At 44.0% G+C, this 16,357-nt stretch overlaps 2 protein-coding genes across 2 annotated transcripts in view; one reads left to right on the top strand and one right to left on the bottom strand.

Annotated features, from left to right (window-relative positions):
- The window catches only part of LOC118393636 (ankyrin repeat and BTB/POZ domain-containing protein 2-like), a 31,244-nt gene extending 15,141 nt beyond the window's left edge, over positions 1–16,103 (top strand). Inside the window, exons 2-15 of the mRNA XM_052461930.1 lie at positions 148–297; positions 2,516–2,723; positions 3,420–3,572; positions 4,672–4,837; positions 5,053–5,142; positions 6,255–6,356; positions 6,508–6,740; positions 6,919–7,193; positions 8,862–9,040; positions 9,320–9,425; positions 10,051–10,153; positions 10,276–10,423; positions 10,665–10,778; positions 14,547–16,103. Of these exons, the coding sequence (XP_052317890.1) occupies positions 148–297; positions 2,516–2,723; positions 3,420–3,572; positions 4,672–4,837; positions 5,053–5,142; positions 6,255–6,356; positions 6,508–6,740; positions 6,919–7,193; positions 8,862–9,040; positions 9,320–9,425; positions 10,051–10,153; positions 10,276–10,423; positions 10,665–10,778; positions 14,547–14,792 (2,273 nt within the window). The 3' untranslated portion in view covers positions 14,793–16,103. The remainder of the gene's footprint in view (positions 1–147; positions 298–2,515; positions 2,724–3,419; positions 3,573–4,671; positions 4,838–5,052; positions 5,143–6,254; positions 6,357–6,507; positions 6,741–6,918; positions 7,194–8,861; positions 9,041–9,319; positions 9,426–10,050; positions 10,154–10,275; positions 10,424–10,664; positions 10,779–14,546) is intronic.
- LOC127907315 (uncharacterized) overlaps positions 1–16,357 on the bottom strand; it is a 340,804-nt gene that overhangs the window by 85,673 nt on the left and 238,774 nt on the right. The gene's annotated exons all lie outside the window — the stretch shown is intronic.

The following is a 16,357-nucleotide window of genomic DNA, read 5'->3' as shown; positions in this document are numbered from 1 at the left end:
TGTAAACACTACATTAATGCTTAAATAGCTTGAGGTCTTTGAGGGATTTAGTAACTCATTATGAGTAAATGTTCCTGATGTCTTCTACCTTTTTATATTAAAAAAATTAAGTAAAAACCTTTTTGCGTGTACCTTTTGTATGTACAGGTGAGCTATCCCTGCCAGCCCATGTCAGTCCATACACAAAGGATTCCCGGGCACCAATGGAGAGCAGGGAGGATGCCTACGCCCACCTGGAGCTACGTACCTTGGAACAGTCCCTTCTGGCCACATGCGTGGGCAGCATCACAGAACTCAGTGAGTGTGTGTGTGTGTGTGTGTGTGTGTGTGTGTGTGTGTGTGTGTGTGTGTGTGTGTGTGTGTGTGTGTGTGTGTGTGTGTGTGCGTGTGCGTGTGCGTGTGTGTGTGTGTGTGTGTGTGTGTGTGTGTGTGTGTGTGTGTGTGTGTCTTTGTCTGTGTCACATTCTCAAGCTTCACATTCACTCAAACACTCTCAAACGTATCACATACCCTCTTCATTTTACATTCAAAGATTCCCTCTCTCACACACTCTTTATCAAACACTCACATCCTCCTCTTGCTTGTCCTAGCCAGCGAGGAACTATCTGGTCCTTTTGCATGTTATTCATCAGGCTCATCTAGTCGGGAGAAAGAGACAGTTGCAGGCACAGACTCCTGCTGACCACGTTCAACCTTATTCTGAGTAGAGGGCCATCTTTCACATTTAGAGAGGAGAGGTACCAGCTGTCAACTCCAACATCCCCAGTCCCTCTTGTTCTTCTGTTGTTTATCTTCATTAAATCTCAGGCACCTAAGTAGGGCAGCACTGAACAGTGTTTTGAATCCATCCAACTGTCCATTTGTCTCATGTATTCTTTTAGAATGTAAACTTACGTACACGTTCTGTAAGTCAGTCGTCCCCGAAACATTTTAAAGTGCTGTGCCTCACCTAGCTAAAGCCTCTCAAATAGACAAAACTTGTTTCTAGCCAACAACTAAGGGCCGGGATTCAATCCCATCATGCTTCGTCGACAATGCTCTTTGTAAAGGCAATGTTCCCGTGCTCGCAGAGACCGCATTCATGGTAAACGCTGCGTATGTCGGCTCAATCGGAAATTATCTTTAAATGGCGCATTGTCGACAAAAGCGTGATTGATTTGAATCCCGGTCTAACTCTTTACTCTTTATCCACAATCTAGTAGGGACTGGTCAGGAAACACAGCTTTACGGATTATGTCAAAGCTAGCATTGGTAGAAAGGATAATAAACAGACGATGTTGGTGTAGATAACAACACAGGTCTCAGGTCTGACGATAGCATAATAAAGTTAACCCTGTTCACTGTCTTTAAAAAAAGAAATCTGACCCTTGGTCTGTCTCTGGGGTCCCTTCATTAGATTCCGACAGGGATGTCGTATCCACAGAAACATTAGGCTATATAACAGACTACTCTGTGTTCCCAAAACACAAGGGCACTTTCATGTCAGCCACAGGGTGTTATAGACCCCCTTGCTCTCCCCGCCCCGCCCCTCACACACACCCCAAACACACACACACACACACACACTCCCCTGTATTCACAAACCAAACAAATTCCATGTTGGTCCTTTCTTCTCTGTTCATCTTGGGAGTAGCACCTAGCGAAACAGTGCACACACTTGTTCATTCTTGGAGCCCAAGCGCATGAATTAAATGGGACAACATACAGTTTGTTTCACCATAAAAATAAATCATAATTGAGGTGCTTATTGCCATCACTAGAGATTACACATAGTCTAGTATATCTAGCCATATGGATATACAGTACATACTGTTATTATGAACTGTAAATATGAACCAAAACCTGCATATACTTTGACAGACACTGTGGCTACTTCAGGAGTCTTACCATCATTAAAAAAGGAGTTGTCGTTTTAAGATTATAATCTCTTTCACATGAGCAGATTCTCTCACTGCACTCTGGTTGCTACGTTTAAGACCTAGCGGCTCTTCTTTCTAATGCCTCCCACATATGTTGCGGGATAAGGGACTGCGATAGCTACAGCCGAGGACGACTATTCCTGATTTAAGGGTCGACAAGGAAGGACGTGCCGTTGAGACCAGTTTAACCCAACTCTGCTCCCAAACTTGCCTTCTAATGAGTTTTATCGGAGACTCGATCATTGAACCGTTCACCACTGTCTCATCTGTAAAGAGATATAATAAGACACAGAATTGATTGCCGTAAGACTAACGTTACATCCAGCTGCTACCTGTGATATCTGAGACACTGAAGAGGAAAACGTGCAATGTGGCTCTCTCTATAAGTGTACTGACAGAAGTTGAAAGTCCCACAGCTTTGCATTACAAATGCATTGGTAAGGAAACCAATAGTGTATACATAGCATTGTGGGTACTGCAGTACATCATGCTACAACTACAGGTCTTAACAGAGCATGTATAGCTGAGGTTTTATGGATTTGTATCAGACGATTATGTGTGTGATACTAAATGCGTGTGTGACTGTTTCCTCTCAGGTGACCTGGTGTCACGGTCCATGCACCACATACAGCGCCTACGCACAGTTAGCCACTCCCTCAGCCCTATTTGCCCAGCAAGTCAGCATCCAGTATTCTGGGCGCCCGATGCCATGCGTACCCTCTACTACTTCCTGTCTAGCCCACAGATGGAATCCCTGGAGAACCCAAATCTAGAGCCCCCCAGGATGGCCCTGAGCAGAGAGAGGTGAGTGATGTGTGTGTGCATGTGCCTTCTTGTATTCTTAGGCACACAGAGATATTGTTTCCCTCCACCTGGTACTAATTATAATCACAGGCCCCATTAACCCGTTTAGCTTCCAGTTAGACTCGGCTCTGTGTCTCTGTTGAGGCCTGTGATCTCAGTAACCATAACCAGAGAGGAAGAGGTGAAGCGAGAGGTTTCACTGGCCAAAATCTGTCCAAAATAAGCCCAATGTGTTTCTATGGGCTTATTTTGGACCGAAGCTTGTCGCCTGCTTTTCTGCCTTTGGGACAACGGCTCCCATTGTTAGGGCGGAGACATGAGCATCTAGACATTATAAACAGATCTCTGCCATAACGACCAGCCTCTGTGCTCTGGGGAGGTGAAGAGACCACATGTTCTAAAACAAGCGTCACATCAGGGAAACAGTGTTCTCTTTATAGTCCTTTGTTAACAGTGAAAGGGTTCCCTTTTTCTCAATTGGGGCAAAATTTATGGGAGGTTGCTACATCAACACACATTAAGAAAAACACCCTGTGTGAACCTGTTTTAGGCCACTGCAGGAAAAGGTTAAGTAGTCAAAGGCTGAGGAATTGGTCCTTTATGCCAGATTTGAAGGCATTGTGAGGTTTTTGAGTCATTGAGGAAAGTTAATAAATTATATAACTTCATTGCTTGAATCTTTGCTCCTCCCCCCAGACTGTTTATGCTCCTTCCCCCTCTGATGGAGTGGATACGGGTTGCCGTGGTGCACGCGGAGCACCGCCGCAGCCTATTGGTGGACAGCGATGATGTCAGACAGACCGCCAGACAGCTCCTCCCAGGACTGGACTGTGAGCCCAGACAGCTGAGGTAGAAAACACACTGAGCATTGCATGTTTAATGACATACACTTGCATGTTTAATGACATACACTCACCAGCCAGTTTATAAGGTACACCCATCTAGTACCGGGTCGGAATCCCCTTTGCCTCCATAACAGCCTGAATTCTTAGGGGCATTCTACAAGGTGTTGAAAACGTTCCACACGGATGTTGGTCAATGCTGACACAATGGCATCACGTTGCTGCAGATTGGACGGTGGTACATTAACTCTGCGAACAGCCCGTTCCATCTCATCCAAAAAATGCATTATTGGGTTGAGGTCTGGGGACTGCGCAGGCCACTGAAGTAAACTGAACTCGCATGTCATGTTCCAGGTGATGTTTTTCCACTCCTCAATTGTCCAGTGTTGGTGACCACGTGCCCACTGAGCCGCTACTTCTTGTTTTAGCTGATAGGAGTGGAACCCATCTGTTGCAATAGCCCATCCGTGACAAGGATCAACGAGTTGTGAGTTCCGAGATGCTGTTCGGCACACCACTGTTGTACTGCTCCGTTATTTGCCTGTTTGTGGCCCGCCTGTTAGCTTGCACGATTCCTGCCATTCTCCTTCGACCTCTCTCATCAACAAGCGGACTTCGCACACATAACTGCCACTGACTGGATGTTTTTTGTTTTTCGCCCTTTTCGCTTGGGTCACTCGTTTTGCCCACTCTGATGCTCAATCGAATAGTAACTGAACGTCTCAATGCCTGTCTGCCCGCTTTATATAAGCAAGCCACAGCCACGTGACTTACTGTCTGTAGGAGCGGATGTACATGTACCTAATAAACTGGCCAGTGAGTGTATATTACTGTAACATGCAATAGAAAGATGCTGAACCATACTGTTGACTTGTGAAACCAGTGCATAACAGTAGGCCTACTGTCATTATTGAAGAGTTAAGCATGTTAGACGTTTTCATTGTAGCCTCCCTCTCTCTCTCTCTCTCTCTCTCTCTCTCTCTCTCTCTCTCTCTCTCTCTCTCTCTCTCTCTCTCTCTCTCTCTCTCTCTCTCTCTCTCTCTCTCTCTCTCTCTCGCTCTCTCCCTCTCTCTCTCCTTATCCTCTTGTCTCTCCCTCTCTCCCAGGCCTGAGTGTTGTTCCAGCTCATTTAGGCGTCTGGACTCTAAGGCTGCTACAGAGAAGCTTCAGCTGGATCTGGGCTTCCGCATGCTGTCCTGTGGCAGAGCGGACCTGATTGGTCAGGCCACACAGCTACTGGGACCATCAGGGGTTAACACTATGGATGACCAGGTAGGACTTGGGATAGGGAATAGCAGATACATGGTGGGGATAGAGGTAAGGGGGAGTTTTGGAGAGGGGTACGATATATACATATTCAGACATAAGATTGACAGGTTTTGACAGGGAAGGTAAAAGAGGCGTGTCAGTCTTCTGCTTGTATGCCCTACTGGTGTTAGAGAGTGTAGAGACTGTTCAGAGTAAGATGTGTATTCTCTGACCTACAGGGTATGACCCCTCTGATGTACGCATGTTCGTGTGGAGACGAGGCTCTAGTCCAGCTACTGGTGGAGGCTGGAGCCAACCTGGACCTGGCGGTGAACACTACTACTCGAAAGATATTAGCATAATATGATATAGATAGGATATCATGTAATGGGTTGAAAAAATCTGGTAACTTTCTGGCCTTCTAGGCAGAGTTGCAAAGGAAAAGCCATATCTCAGACTGGCCAATAAAAACAAAAGATTAAGATGGGCAAAAGAACACAAACATTGGACAGAGGAACTCTGCCTAGAAGACCAGCATCCCGGAGTCACCTCTTCACTGTTGACGTTGAGACCTTGTGAGGCGTCTGTTTCTCAAACTGGACACTCTAATGCACTTGTCCTCTTGATTAGTTGTGCACCAGGACCTCCCACTCCTCTTTCAATTCTGGTTAGGGCCAGTTTGCACTGTTCTATAAAGGGAGTGGTACACAGCTTTCCACGAGATCTTCAGTTTCTTGGCAATTTTTTGCATGGAATAGCCTTTATTTCTCAGAACAAGAATATACTGATGAATTTCAGAAGAAAGGTCTTTGTTTCTGGCCATTTTGAGCCTGTAATCGAACACAAATTCTGATGCTCCAGATTTTAAAATGTTTAATTTTACCAGGCAAGTCAGTTAAGAACATATTCTTATTTTCAATGACGGCCTGGGAACAGTGAGTTAACTGCCTGTTCAGGGGCAGAATGACAGAATTGTACCTTGTCAGCCCGGGGGTTTGAACTCGCAACCTTCCGGTTACTAGTCCAACGCTCTAACCACTAGGCTACGCTGCCGATACTCAACTAGTCTAAAGAATGCCAGTGTTATTGCTTCTTTGATCAGGACAACAGTTTGCAGCTGTGCTAACATAATTGCAAAAGGGTTTTCTAATGATCAATTAGCCTTTTAAAATGATGACGTTGGATTGGCTAACACAACGTACAATTGGTACACAGGAGTGATGGTTGCTGATAATGGGCCGCTGTACGCCATGGAATGTAGATATACCATTAAAAATCAACCGTTTCCAGCCACAATAGTCATTCACAATATTAACAATGTCTACACTGTATTTCTGATCAATTTGATGTTATTTTAATGGACCAAAAAAAATGATTTTCATTCAAAAACAAGTGTACATTTTAGACTTAGATATCGTAACGTTCTTCATTCTTCTCTCAGGTTCCCTGCTGTTCCCTCAGACAGCCCTCAGTCCACCCAGACAGTCGTGGTTGGGTGGCCCTCACCTTCGCTGTGCTGCATGGACACCTCTCAGTATCTCAGGTGAGTCCTCACTGCCCAGTGGAAAGGGTCTAACACAGTTTCCTAATCACACATCTCAGACTTGATAGTGCTGCCCTGTGGGAAGGTTTTGTGTGTGTGTGTGTAGTGTAGCGTAGTACTAACCATTTCTCTGGGTTTCCGTGTTGTATAGCTGCTGTTGGAGGTGGGTGCAGACGTGGAGGGGACTGCTGTGACTTCCAGCCAGGAGAGTTCTGCTGAGACTCCTCTACAGCTGGCCTCTGCTGCTGGGAACTATGAAATGGTGAGCCTGCTGCTGGCCCACGGGGCCGACCCTCTACTCAGAGTGCATGATTGGAACGCTCTGACATCCCCGCTCTACGAGGACATGAACTGCTTCAGCTACGCCGCTGCACATGGACACAGGTAGCTACACCTGTCGAACTGGTCCAGCTACACCTGTCGAACTGGTCCAGCTACACCTGACGAACTGGTCCAGACTTGGGTTATGTCTCAATAGTCTAAAGTGTTGTTATTTCTATGTCTATTACCTTCAGTCAGAACTGAATAAATGAATGGATACTCATCCTCTACTCTCCTACAGGAACATCCTGAGGAGGCTTCTGACCCAGCCCCAGCAGAGGAAGGAGGACATTCTCTCTCTGCAGGAGATACTGGCTGAGGGGTTCCAGGAGGAGGAAGAAGAGGCTGGCTCACTACCTCCCTCCAGCCTCAGCCCTTGTAGCCCTGCTGTCTGCCCCAGTAGCTCCAGCCCCATGCCCAGGCTATGTAAGGCCAGGATGAAGGCCCTGCAGCAGGCTGCCTACTACAGCGCTGAGCACGGTTACCTGGATGTCACCATGGAGCTACGATCACTGGGTATGGGTTATTTGTAGGCCTACTTCTTTTGTTTTATGCCATCATCATTGTTTTGTGAAGGACTTGTTATGAATCAAGCATTCCCAAAAGCACAGAAATATTATTTGATCCACTTTAGGTTGTTTGAGACTTTGTTCTCAATGACTGACCTTCAGTTGAAGTCGGAGGTTTACATATTTCCGCTTTTATTTCTTTCATCACATTCCCAGTGGGTCAGAAGTTTACATACACTCAATTAGTATTTGGTAGCATTGCTTAACTTGGGTCAAATAGTTTGGGTAGCATTCCACAAGCTTCCCACAATAAGTTGGATGAATTTTGTCCCATTCCTTCTGACAGAGCTGGTGTAACTGAGTCAGGTTTGTAGGCCTCCTTGCTTGCACACACTTTTTCAGTTCTGCCCACAAATGTTCTATAGGATGAGGTCAGGGCTTTGTGATGGCCACTCCAATACCTTGACTTTGTTGCCCTTAAACCATTTTGCTACAACTTTGTAAGTATGCTTGGGGTCGTTGTCCACTTGGAAGACCCATTTGCGACCAAACTATAACTTCCTGACTGATGTCTTGAGATGTTGCTTCAAAATATCCACATAATTTCCCTTCCTCATGAGCTATCTATTTTGTGAAGTGCACCAGTCCCTCCTGCAGCAAAGCACCCACACAACATGATCCCTCCCACCCCAGTGCTTCACGGTTGGGATGATGTTCTTCGGCTTGCAAGCCTCCCCCTTTTTCCTCCAAACATAATGATGGTAATTATGGCCAAACAGTTCTATTTTTGTTTCATCAGACCAGAGGACATTTCTCCCAAAAGTCCGATCTTTGTCCCCATATGCAGTTGCAAACCGTGTTCTGGTGTTTTTATGGCAGTTTTGGAGCAGTGTTTCTTCCTTGCTGAGCGGCCTTTCAGGTTATGTCGATATAGGACTTGTTTTACTGCGGATATAGATACTTTGTATCTGTTTCCTCCAGCATCTTCACAAGGGCCTTTGCTGTTGTTCTGGAATTGATTTGCACTTTTTACACCAAGTACGTTCATCTCTAGGAGACAGAACACGTCTCCTTCCTGAGCGGTACGACGGCTGCGTGGTCCCATGATGTTTATACTTGGGTACTATTGTTTGTACAGATGAACATGGTACATTCAGGCATTTGGAAATTGCTCCCAAGGATGAACCAGACTTGTGGAGGTCTACAACTTTTTTTTCTGACGTCTTAGCTGATTTGATTTTCCCATGATGTCAAGCAAAGAGGCACTGAGTTTGAAAGTTGGCCTTGACATACATCCACAGGTACACCTCCTATTGACTGAAATGATGTCAATTAGCCTATAAGAAGCTTCTAAAGTCATGACATCATTTTCTGGAATTTTCCAAGCTGTTTAAAGGCACAGTCAACTTAGTGTATGTAAACTTCAGACCCACTGGATTTGTGACAGTATATTATAAGTGAAATAATCTATAAACAATTGTTGGAAAAATGACTTGTGTCATGCACGAAATAGATGTCCTAACCGACTTGCCAAAACTATTGTTTACAAGAAATTTGTGGGGTGGTTGAAAAACGAGTTTTAATGACTCCAACCTAAGTGTACGTAAACTTCCGACTTCAACTGTAGGTGAATAATCTCTTGGGACCCTAATTTGTTCCTTTATTTGTTCCCCAGGTGTCCCCTGGAAGCTCCATGTGTGGCTGGAGTCCTTCCACGTAGCCCAACAACAGTCCAGGGATGAGGTGACCCTCTCTCTCCTCAGAGACTTCACAACTATCAGGCCACAGGACTACTGCCAGGAGCTGGTCTCGCCCGCTCTACCGCTCTTGTTTAACTTGTTTGCGACCAGCAAGGTAGCCATGACTGCTAGGCTACCTGGCAGTTCAATTTCTCCTTCAGTCGCTGTTGTTTGGTGTTGGGGTTTCCCGTGTAGACTACACTATGTCAGTAGAAGTTTTCATCGAGTAAATGTTCAATGGAACCTCAAACCAAAAGCAGAGTATGAATCAGGAATCGATCCAACATCAAAAAAAAAATCTCAAATCAGTTGTAATAAAATGGGTAGCAAAACTTGCAATGGCTGTTATTATAAAGTCACATGACTCTTTCTGAACATGATTATATCCCTTTAGGACTATGCCATAACCAAGAGACTGTCAGCCATCTTCTCTCACTGTTACGGCTCTGCTCCAACTCCCTCTGTTCCTCCGATGGACCTCACTCTCTCCACACAGCTAGGTATGGAGACCGGCATAGTCTCTCTGTATGGAACAAACTGTCGTCTGTTTGATTGTTCTGATTCTTAGGGTCGGGTTTTCACCTCATTTTAGCAAAGTGTAACTCCAGCTTTTGGTGTAAATCATGCTTCGTTGCGTAAATCATGCTTCGTTGCGTAAATCATGCTTCGTTGCGTAAATCATGCTTCGTTGCATAAATCATGCTTCGTTGCGTAAATCATGCTTCGTTGCATAAATCATGCTTCGTTGCATAAATCATGCTTCGTTGCATAAATCATGCTTTGTTGCGTAAATCATGCTTCGTTGCATAAATCATGCTTCGTTGCATAAATCATGCTTCGTTGCATAAATCATGCTTCGTTGCATAAATCATGCTTCGTTGCGTAAATCATGCTTCGTTGCATAAATCATGCTTCGTTGCGTAAATCATGCTTCGTTGCATAAATCATGCTTCGTTGCATAAATCATGCTTCGTTGCATAAATCATGCTTCGTTGTGTAAATCATGCTTCGTTGCGTAAATCATGCTTCGTTGCATAAATCATGCTTTGTTGCATACATGTATTTCATTTCATGTTTCTGACTATAAATGGTGCAAACGTCACTTTGGTCTCTCTCGTCCACCAGATGCTCATTTCCTGAACAACCCAGAGATGTCTGACATAATGTTGTTAGTGGAAGGCCGTCCCTTCTACGCCCACAGGGTTCTCCTCATGTCTGCCTCCAAGAGGTGAGCTAGCACTTCCCTCCTCACACCTGAGGTGGTATGACCTCGAGTGGAGGCTCTAGTGTTTTCAGGGGCAGTCTGTGCTTTTGTGTCCACAAGATGGTTATCAAGTCTCTTTCTTTCAGGTTTCGGTACCTGCTGAGTTTCTGTGGGTCAGACACCAGCACCATCCACATCTCTGACATCACATACAGCACCTTCCAGAGGATGATGAGCTGTCTGTACTGTGGGGGGACTGAAGGGCTGAGGCTGTCACAGGCTGACGCTATGGAGGTAATACATGTATCCTCATTTGCACTGATAGAACTTCATTCATACATCCCACTGTTGATCCATACATTTACCACAGTGGTTAAGCTTTCGGATTGCCCCCCCCCCCACTGTCACTTCATTGAGGAGTGGAAAGACAACATAGTGGAGGTCATTCATAAAATGTAAGCATTTTGGATAGGTGTGATTGTATGTTTGGAGTGGTGACTTGTGATGGAAGAAGAATCTGCTCCTCTGTCAGCAGCTGCTGCCAGTGGTCTGTTTCTTCCAGCTGGAGGTGCTAGAGAGGCAGTGTGAGAGCCTGCTCTCCCAGAGTATCACCCTGGACAACGCTGTCAGCATCTACTTGATGTCTACGGTAAGGATTCAAACGTTGTTATCATGTTGTCCTACGCAGGCTTAAAACTATAAGTCATCATTGTATCTGTGTGTTGTCTGCACCTTGAAATGAGGACGTGCAATCCATTATAATGATCATAATAGACAAAGTGGGCCTGTGTGAGTGGTGCTTGCATTATAATAATAATAATAATAATAATATATGCCATTTAGCTGACGCTTTTATCCAAAGCGACTTACAGTCATGTGTGCATACATTATACGTATGGGTGGTCCCGGGCATTAGTATCATTGTAATATTTATTTATTTGAAATAAATTTGATTTATTTTGCCTTCATTTAACTAGTCAAGTCAGCTAATTAATCCCACATTTTTCCCAGACATGAAAATATCCAAATCAAGTGTCATTAGTAACCCTTTGAAATAATCAATCTTAAAAAAATAAAAAAAAAATTATGGAAAAGTAAGTGAAAAGGTGTGTTTTTTGGTCGATCACAATTGTGACCGGTGGGATAATGTTAAGTAAACTGAATTAACATATTTCTCCTATGCAGTCATCAAACTTCTTGTATATCCCAAACCCAGTTATTAACACATTTAAAACTCTGTCACTGGCAGTCCCCAGCATTGCCACTCGGATGCCCCATCACATACTAGTGTGACTATTTTACATATCAAAAACCCTTATACAACACCGGTATGAATGCTGAGAGTGAAGACAGAAAAACAACAACCATCAACGTATTTCAAAATTGGTACTTTATTGTAACATGTATTGAACCATTAATGTTGTAACATTTGAACTTGTACTTTAGTGCATTGAAAGATTGCCATTGTGACATTTTAGTCATTGTGACATTTTAGTGCATTTTAGTGCAACATTCACGAACAACCATATAGCAGTCCTGTGATTCCTTCCCACTGAACATGAAGGTAATAGTGAACATAAAGGTAATATTTAGGAGAGAGGTAGCCTGTAGAATATGCATTCAATTAGAGGCCTACACTCAACAAAATATAATTATATATATATATATATATAAAAGCACCACTGGAAAATTAGTGCATATATATATATATATACAGTGGGGCAAAAATTATTTAGTCAGCCACCAATTGTGCAAGTTGTCCCACTTAAAAAGATGAGAGAGGCCTGTAATTTTCATCATAGGTACACTTCAACTATGACAGACAAAATGAGAAAAAACATCCAGAAAATCACATTGTAGGATTTTTAAAAATGTATTTGCAAATTATGGTGGAAAAAAAGAATTTGGTCACCTACAAACAAGCAAGATTTCTGTCTCTCACAGACCTGTAACTTCTTCTTTAAGAGGCTCCTCTGTCCTCCACTCGTTACCTGTATTAATGGCACCTGTTTGAACTTGTTATTAGTATAAAAGACACCTGTCCACAACCTCAAACAGTCACACTCCACACTCTACTATGGCCAAGACCAAAGAGCTGTCAAAGGACACCAGAAACAAAATTGTAGACCTGCACCAGGCTGGGAAGACTGAATCTTGAATAGGTAAGCAGCTTGGTTTGAAGAAATCAACTGTGGGAGCAATTATTAGGAAATGGAAGACATACAACACCACTGATAATCTCCCTCGATCTGGGGCTCCACGCAAGATCTCACCTCGTGGGGTCAAAATGATCACAAGAACGGTGAGCAAAAATCCCAGAACCACACGGGGGGACCTAGTGAATGACCTGCAGAGAGCTGGGACCAAAGTAACAAAGCCTACCATCAGTAACACACTATGCCGCCAGGGACTCAAATTCCTGCAGTGCCAGACGTGTCCCCCTGCTTAAACCAGTACATGTCCAGGCCTGTCTGAAGTTTGCTAGAGAGCATTTGGATGATCCGGAAGAAGATTGGGAGAATGTCATATGGTCAGATGTAACCAAAATATAACTTTTTGGTAAAAACTGAACTCGTCGTGTTTGGAGGACGAAAAATGCTGAGTTGCATCCAAAGAACACCATACCTACTGTGAAGCATGGGGGTGGAAACATCATGCTTTGGGGCTGTTTTTCTGCAAAGGGACCAGGACGACTGATCCGTGTAAAGGAAAGAATGAATGGGGCCATGTATCGTGAGATTTTGAGTGAAAACCTCCTTCCATCAGCAAGGGCATTGAAGATGAAACGTGGCTGGGTCTTTCAGCATGACAATGATCCCAAACACACCGCCCGGGCAACGGAGTGGCTTCGTAAGAAGCATTTCAAGGTCCAGGAGTGGCCTAGCCAGTCTCCAGATCTCAACCCCATAAAAAATATTTGGAGGGAAGTCCGTGTTGCCCAGCAACAGCCCCAAAGCATCACTGCTCTAGAGGAGACCTGCATGGAGGAATGGGCCAAAATACCAGCAACAGTGTGTGAAAACCTTGTGAAGACTTACAGAAAACGTTTGACCTCTGTCATTGCCAACAAAGGGTATATAACAAACTATTGAGAAACTTTTGTTATTGACCAAATACTGATTTTTCACCATAATTTGCAAATAAATTCATTAAAAATCCTACAATGTGATTTTCTGGATTTTTTTCCCCCTCATTTTGTCTGTCATAGTTGAAGTGTACCTATGATGAAAATTACAGGCCTCTCATCTTTTTAAGTGGGAGAACTTGCACAATTGGTGGCTGACTAAATACTTTTTTGCCACACTGTATATACATACATCATAGAGGTAGGCTTCCCAAACCAAGTGCAAGATTAGTTTGTGCATCACTATTTTGAACTGTGATCAGTCAGACCTGCTAAGGTCATCATCATTGATAACGTTGTTCCTGTCATGATCTGTTTGCATAGGTTCAGCATATTCATTCAACAGCCTGGCTGGCAAATGGCCTGTCCATAGTCTATATCTGACCCATCGCTATCACAATCGCTCAGGACAGCATCTTTCTCATTTTGAGGGATAACTGCAATGTTGCATGCCTTGTCTGGGCAGTCACCTAGATCCAACATATCCGGAACTTGACTCAAAGTGAAACTAAAAGAAATAACAGAGTGGAAAGTTAGGTAGAACAAGAACTATGTATGTGTATACCCAGTCCCACTGTTATCCCACCGGTCACTATTGTTGCCGTCAACATGTTTACACATTCTATGACCGCACTGAACAAAGTTGAGTAATTGCAAATGCATATATCAGTACTAGACACCTTAAAGATGATGTGTACCAAAAACCTTTGTCCTATTTTTATGTTAACATACTTTAGTAATCTTTTGTTTGGGAGTTTTGATGCAGCCATCCTCTTCTCATGGTGCAACCAGGAAGTAAACAGCTCTGGTCATGTGACAATTTACACTGAACATGTGACACTGCACATCTTCTATTGAGACCCTTTATTATTTCAATATTGGCTGGAAATGCATTGATATATCATCCAGTAAGATTTTTAGAGCTTTATAACTGGAAAAGTATTTTACAGTCACTAATGTGACTGATTTAAATAGGTGAAGAACAAATTCTTATTTTCAATGACGGCCTCGGAACAGTGGGTTAATTGCCTTGTTCATGGGCAGGACGACAGATATTTACCTTGTCAGCTCAAGGATTTGAACTTGCAACCTTTCGGTTACTAGTCCAACGCTCTAACCACTAGGCTACCTGCTGCCCTTATGTGTCTCTCAGTTTTTTTTTGTTGTTTTATTTCTCGCTGTCTTGTCTGTCTGTCTTGTCTGTCTGTCTGTCTGTCTTGTCTGTCTGTCTGTCTGTCTGTCTGTCTGTCTGTCTGTCTGTCTGTCTGTCTGTCTGTCTGTCTGTCTGTACAGGATCACGGGGCGGCAGAGCTCAGGAGGTTCTGTGAAGGTTTCTTCCTGCAGCACATGGAACAGCTCCTGGCGAGAGAGGACTTCCACAGGCTGCTCCTGGGAGGGGTCCATCAGGACCAGCTCTCCCCAGGGACAGACACCCTGAGTGGACCATGTCAGGAGCAACACTCCTCTCTCCTCCTGGAGGATCTGGAGGTCACTTTGGTCCACAGGCTGCTCTCGCTGTATCCTCCCTGCAGAGAGTAAGCCACCGGCTGCGTCTCAGTAGTCATAGTTGGCTTCTTTGTTCTTCCATCGTCTCGTTTCCTTCAACTGTACTGATGGGAAATAACTACATGTGAAAGACAAGTAGCTATATCTGCTCTTAAACGTCAGTTAGGGTGAAGGAAATGGGATGAGGAGAGGAGGCCACGTTAGAATATTGAGATGGACCCCATGTGGGGAGAAGGACAGACATACCAGCATTCCTGGAGATAAATAACCGGTGTAGTGTAGCGCAGTATCTCGCAGTGTGGTGATGTCACCACTGTTGCCAGCACAGGTTGGTAATGCTAATCTGTCACCAGGGCCTAGGTGAATCTGCCACCGGACAGAACACTTTTACTGTGATCTAACAGGCCCTCAAAAACCTGCTCTCTCTGCCTCTGTGAATGCCCAAGGTACTGCGAAGACAGTTACTTTAGTTTCAGTGTGATGGTTAGAGAAGCAATGGCAGTTAAGCAGCTTCTTGCCACTCATATTGAAAGGACAACTGAAGGTGCTGCAAAAAAAAGTTAAGAGACGGAAGCATAATGAGTTTTGCAGTTGTGGAACGCAACCTCACCATCAATTCCTCAGGTAGCCCAGAGAGCAGGAAGGAGGATTGATGGATAAACTGGAGAAGTACTGCTGCCATCTAGTGATGTGTAGGACTTGGTCCACGGGACTGACATAGGAAATCGAGAAATAGTCCATTGCTTAAGAGAGGAAATGGATGCAATGTACTACGGCTGGAATTCGATCTTAGAGTATGATGAAGGTTTCTGGATATACCGCCAATATAATAACAGGTACTGAGACTTCTTTGCTAGTAAGAAATAAAGCATTTAGAGCATTTTGGACTGCTGTTACTTACTAGAGTCCATCCTCTCTCGTGTGGATGGAACTTGGGGTTGATACCGTATATATTGTACCGGAATAACGGAGCTCTGAATATGTTATTGTTCTGTAGATACAGCGTGTCAATAAACGTTTTTTTTTTTGCTCACAATAATTAACATCGTCATTTTTATATTAGCACCTTTTTTTCGAATAATATGCTCCCATGGATAAGATCAAATCAGGAATCACCACCACGCAATTCCAAAGTCGACAGATTTATTTCCTTTTGCACTGAAGTTGTTCACAGTTATGTCACAAGGGGATACATTGCCAGTGGGTTTCCTGCTAAATACCAGCGCTCCTGGCGTTGTGTTCTACTGTATGTCCATCGTCCTGTGTGGTCTGGTTACCCAATAGTACAAAATAGAAAGAATAACACTAATAGGTATTGCTTTATTTGATCTCTTCTGATACCAATTCCCACCCCAGACAGAATTCCTGACCAGAGTATCGGGTCTCTCTTTGAGAGAGACTGTGTGTGTGTGTGTGTGTGTGTGTGTGTGTGTGTGTGTGTGCGTGCAGAGGATGCATTGCACGGTAAATGTGCACAATAGTATAAGGAAGGGGAGGGGAGGGGAGGGTGCGAGGAAAGAACTCAAAGACGAACAAACAACCGAAGTGGTGAGGGAGAAAAGAAAAATAAGAGAAACAAATTAAGAGACAGGAGAGAA

The sequence above is a fragment of the Oncorhynchus keta genome, chromosome 14 (assembly GCF_023373465.1).
Source record: "Oncorhynchus keta strain PuntledgeMale-10-30-2019 chromosome 14, Oket_V2, whole genome shotgun sequence".
NCBI classification, from domain to species: Eukaryota; Metazoa; Chordata; class Actinopteri; order Salmoniformes; family Salmonidae; genus Oncorhynchus; species Oncorhynchus keta.
Note: the sequence above shows the minus strand (reverse complement) of the source record. Positions and strands in the feature narration are given on the sequence as shown.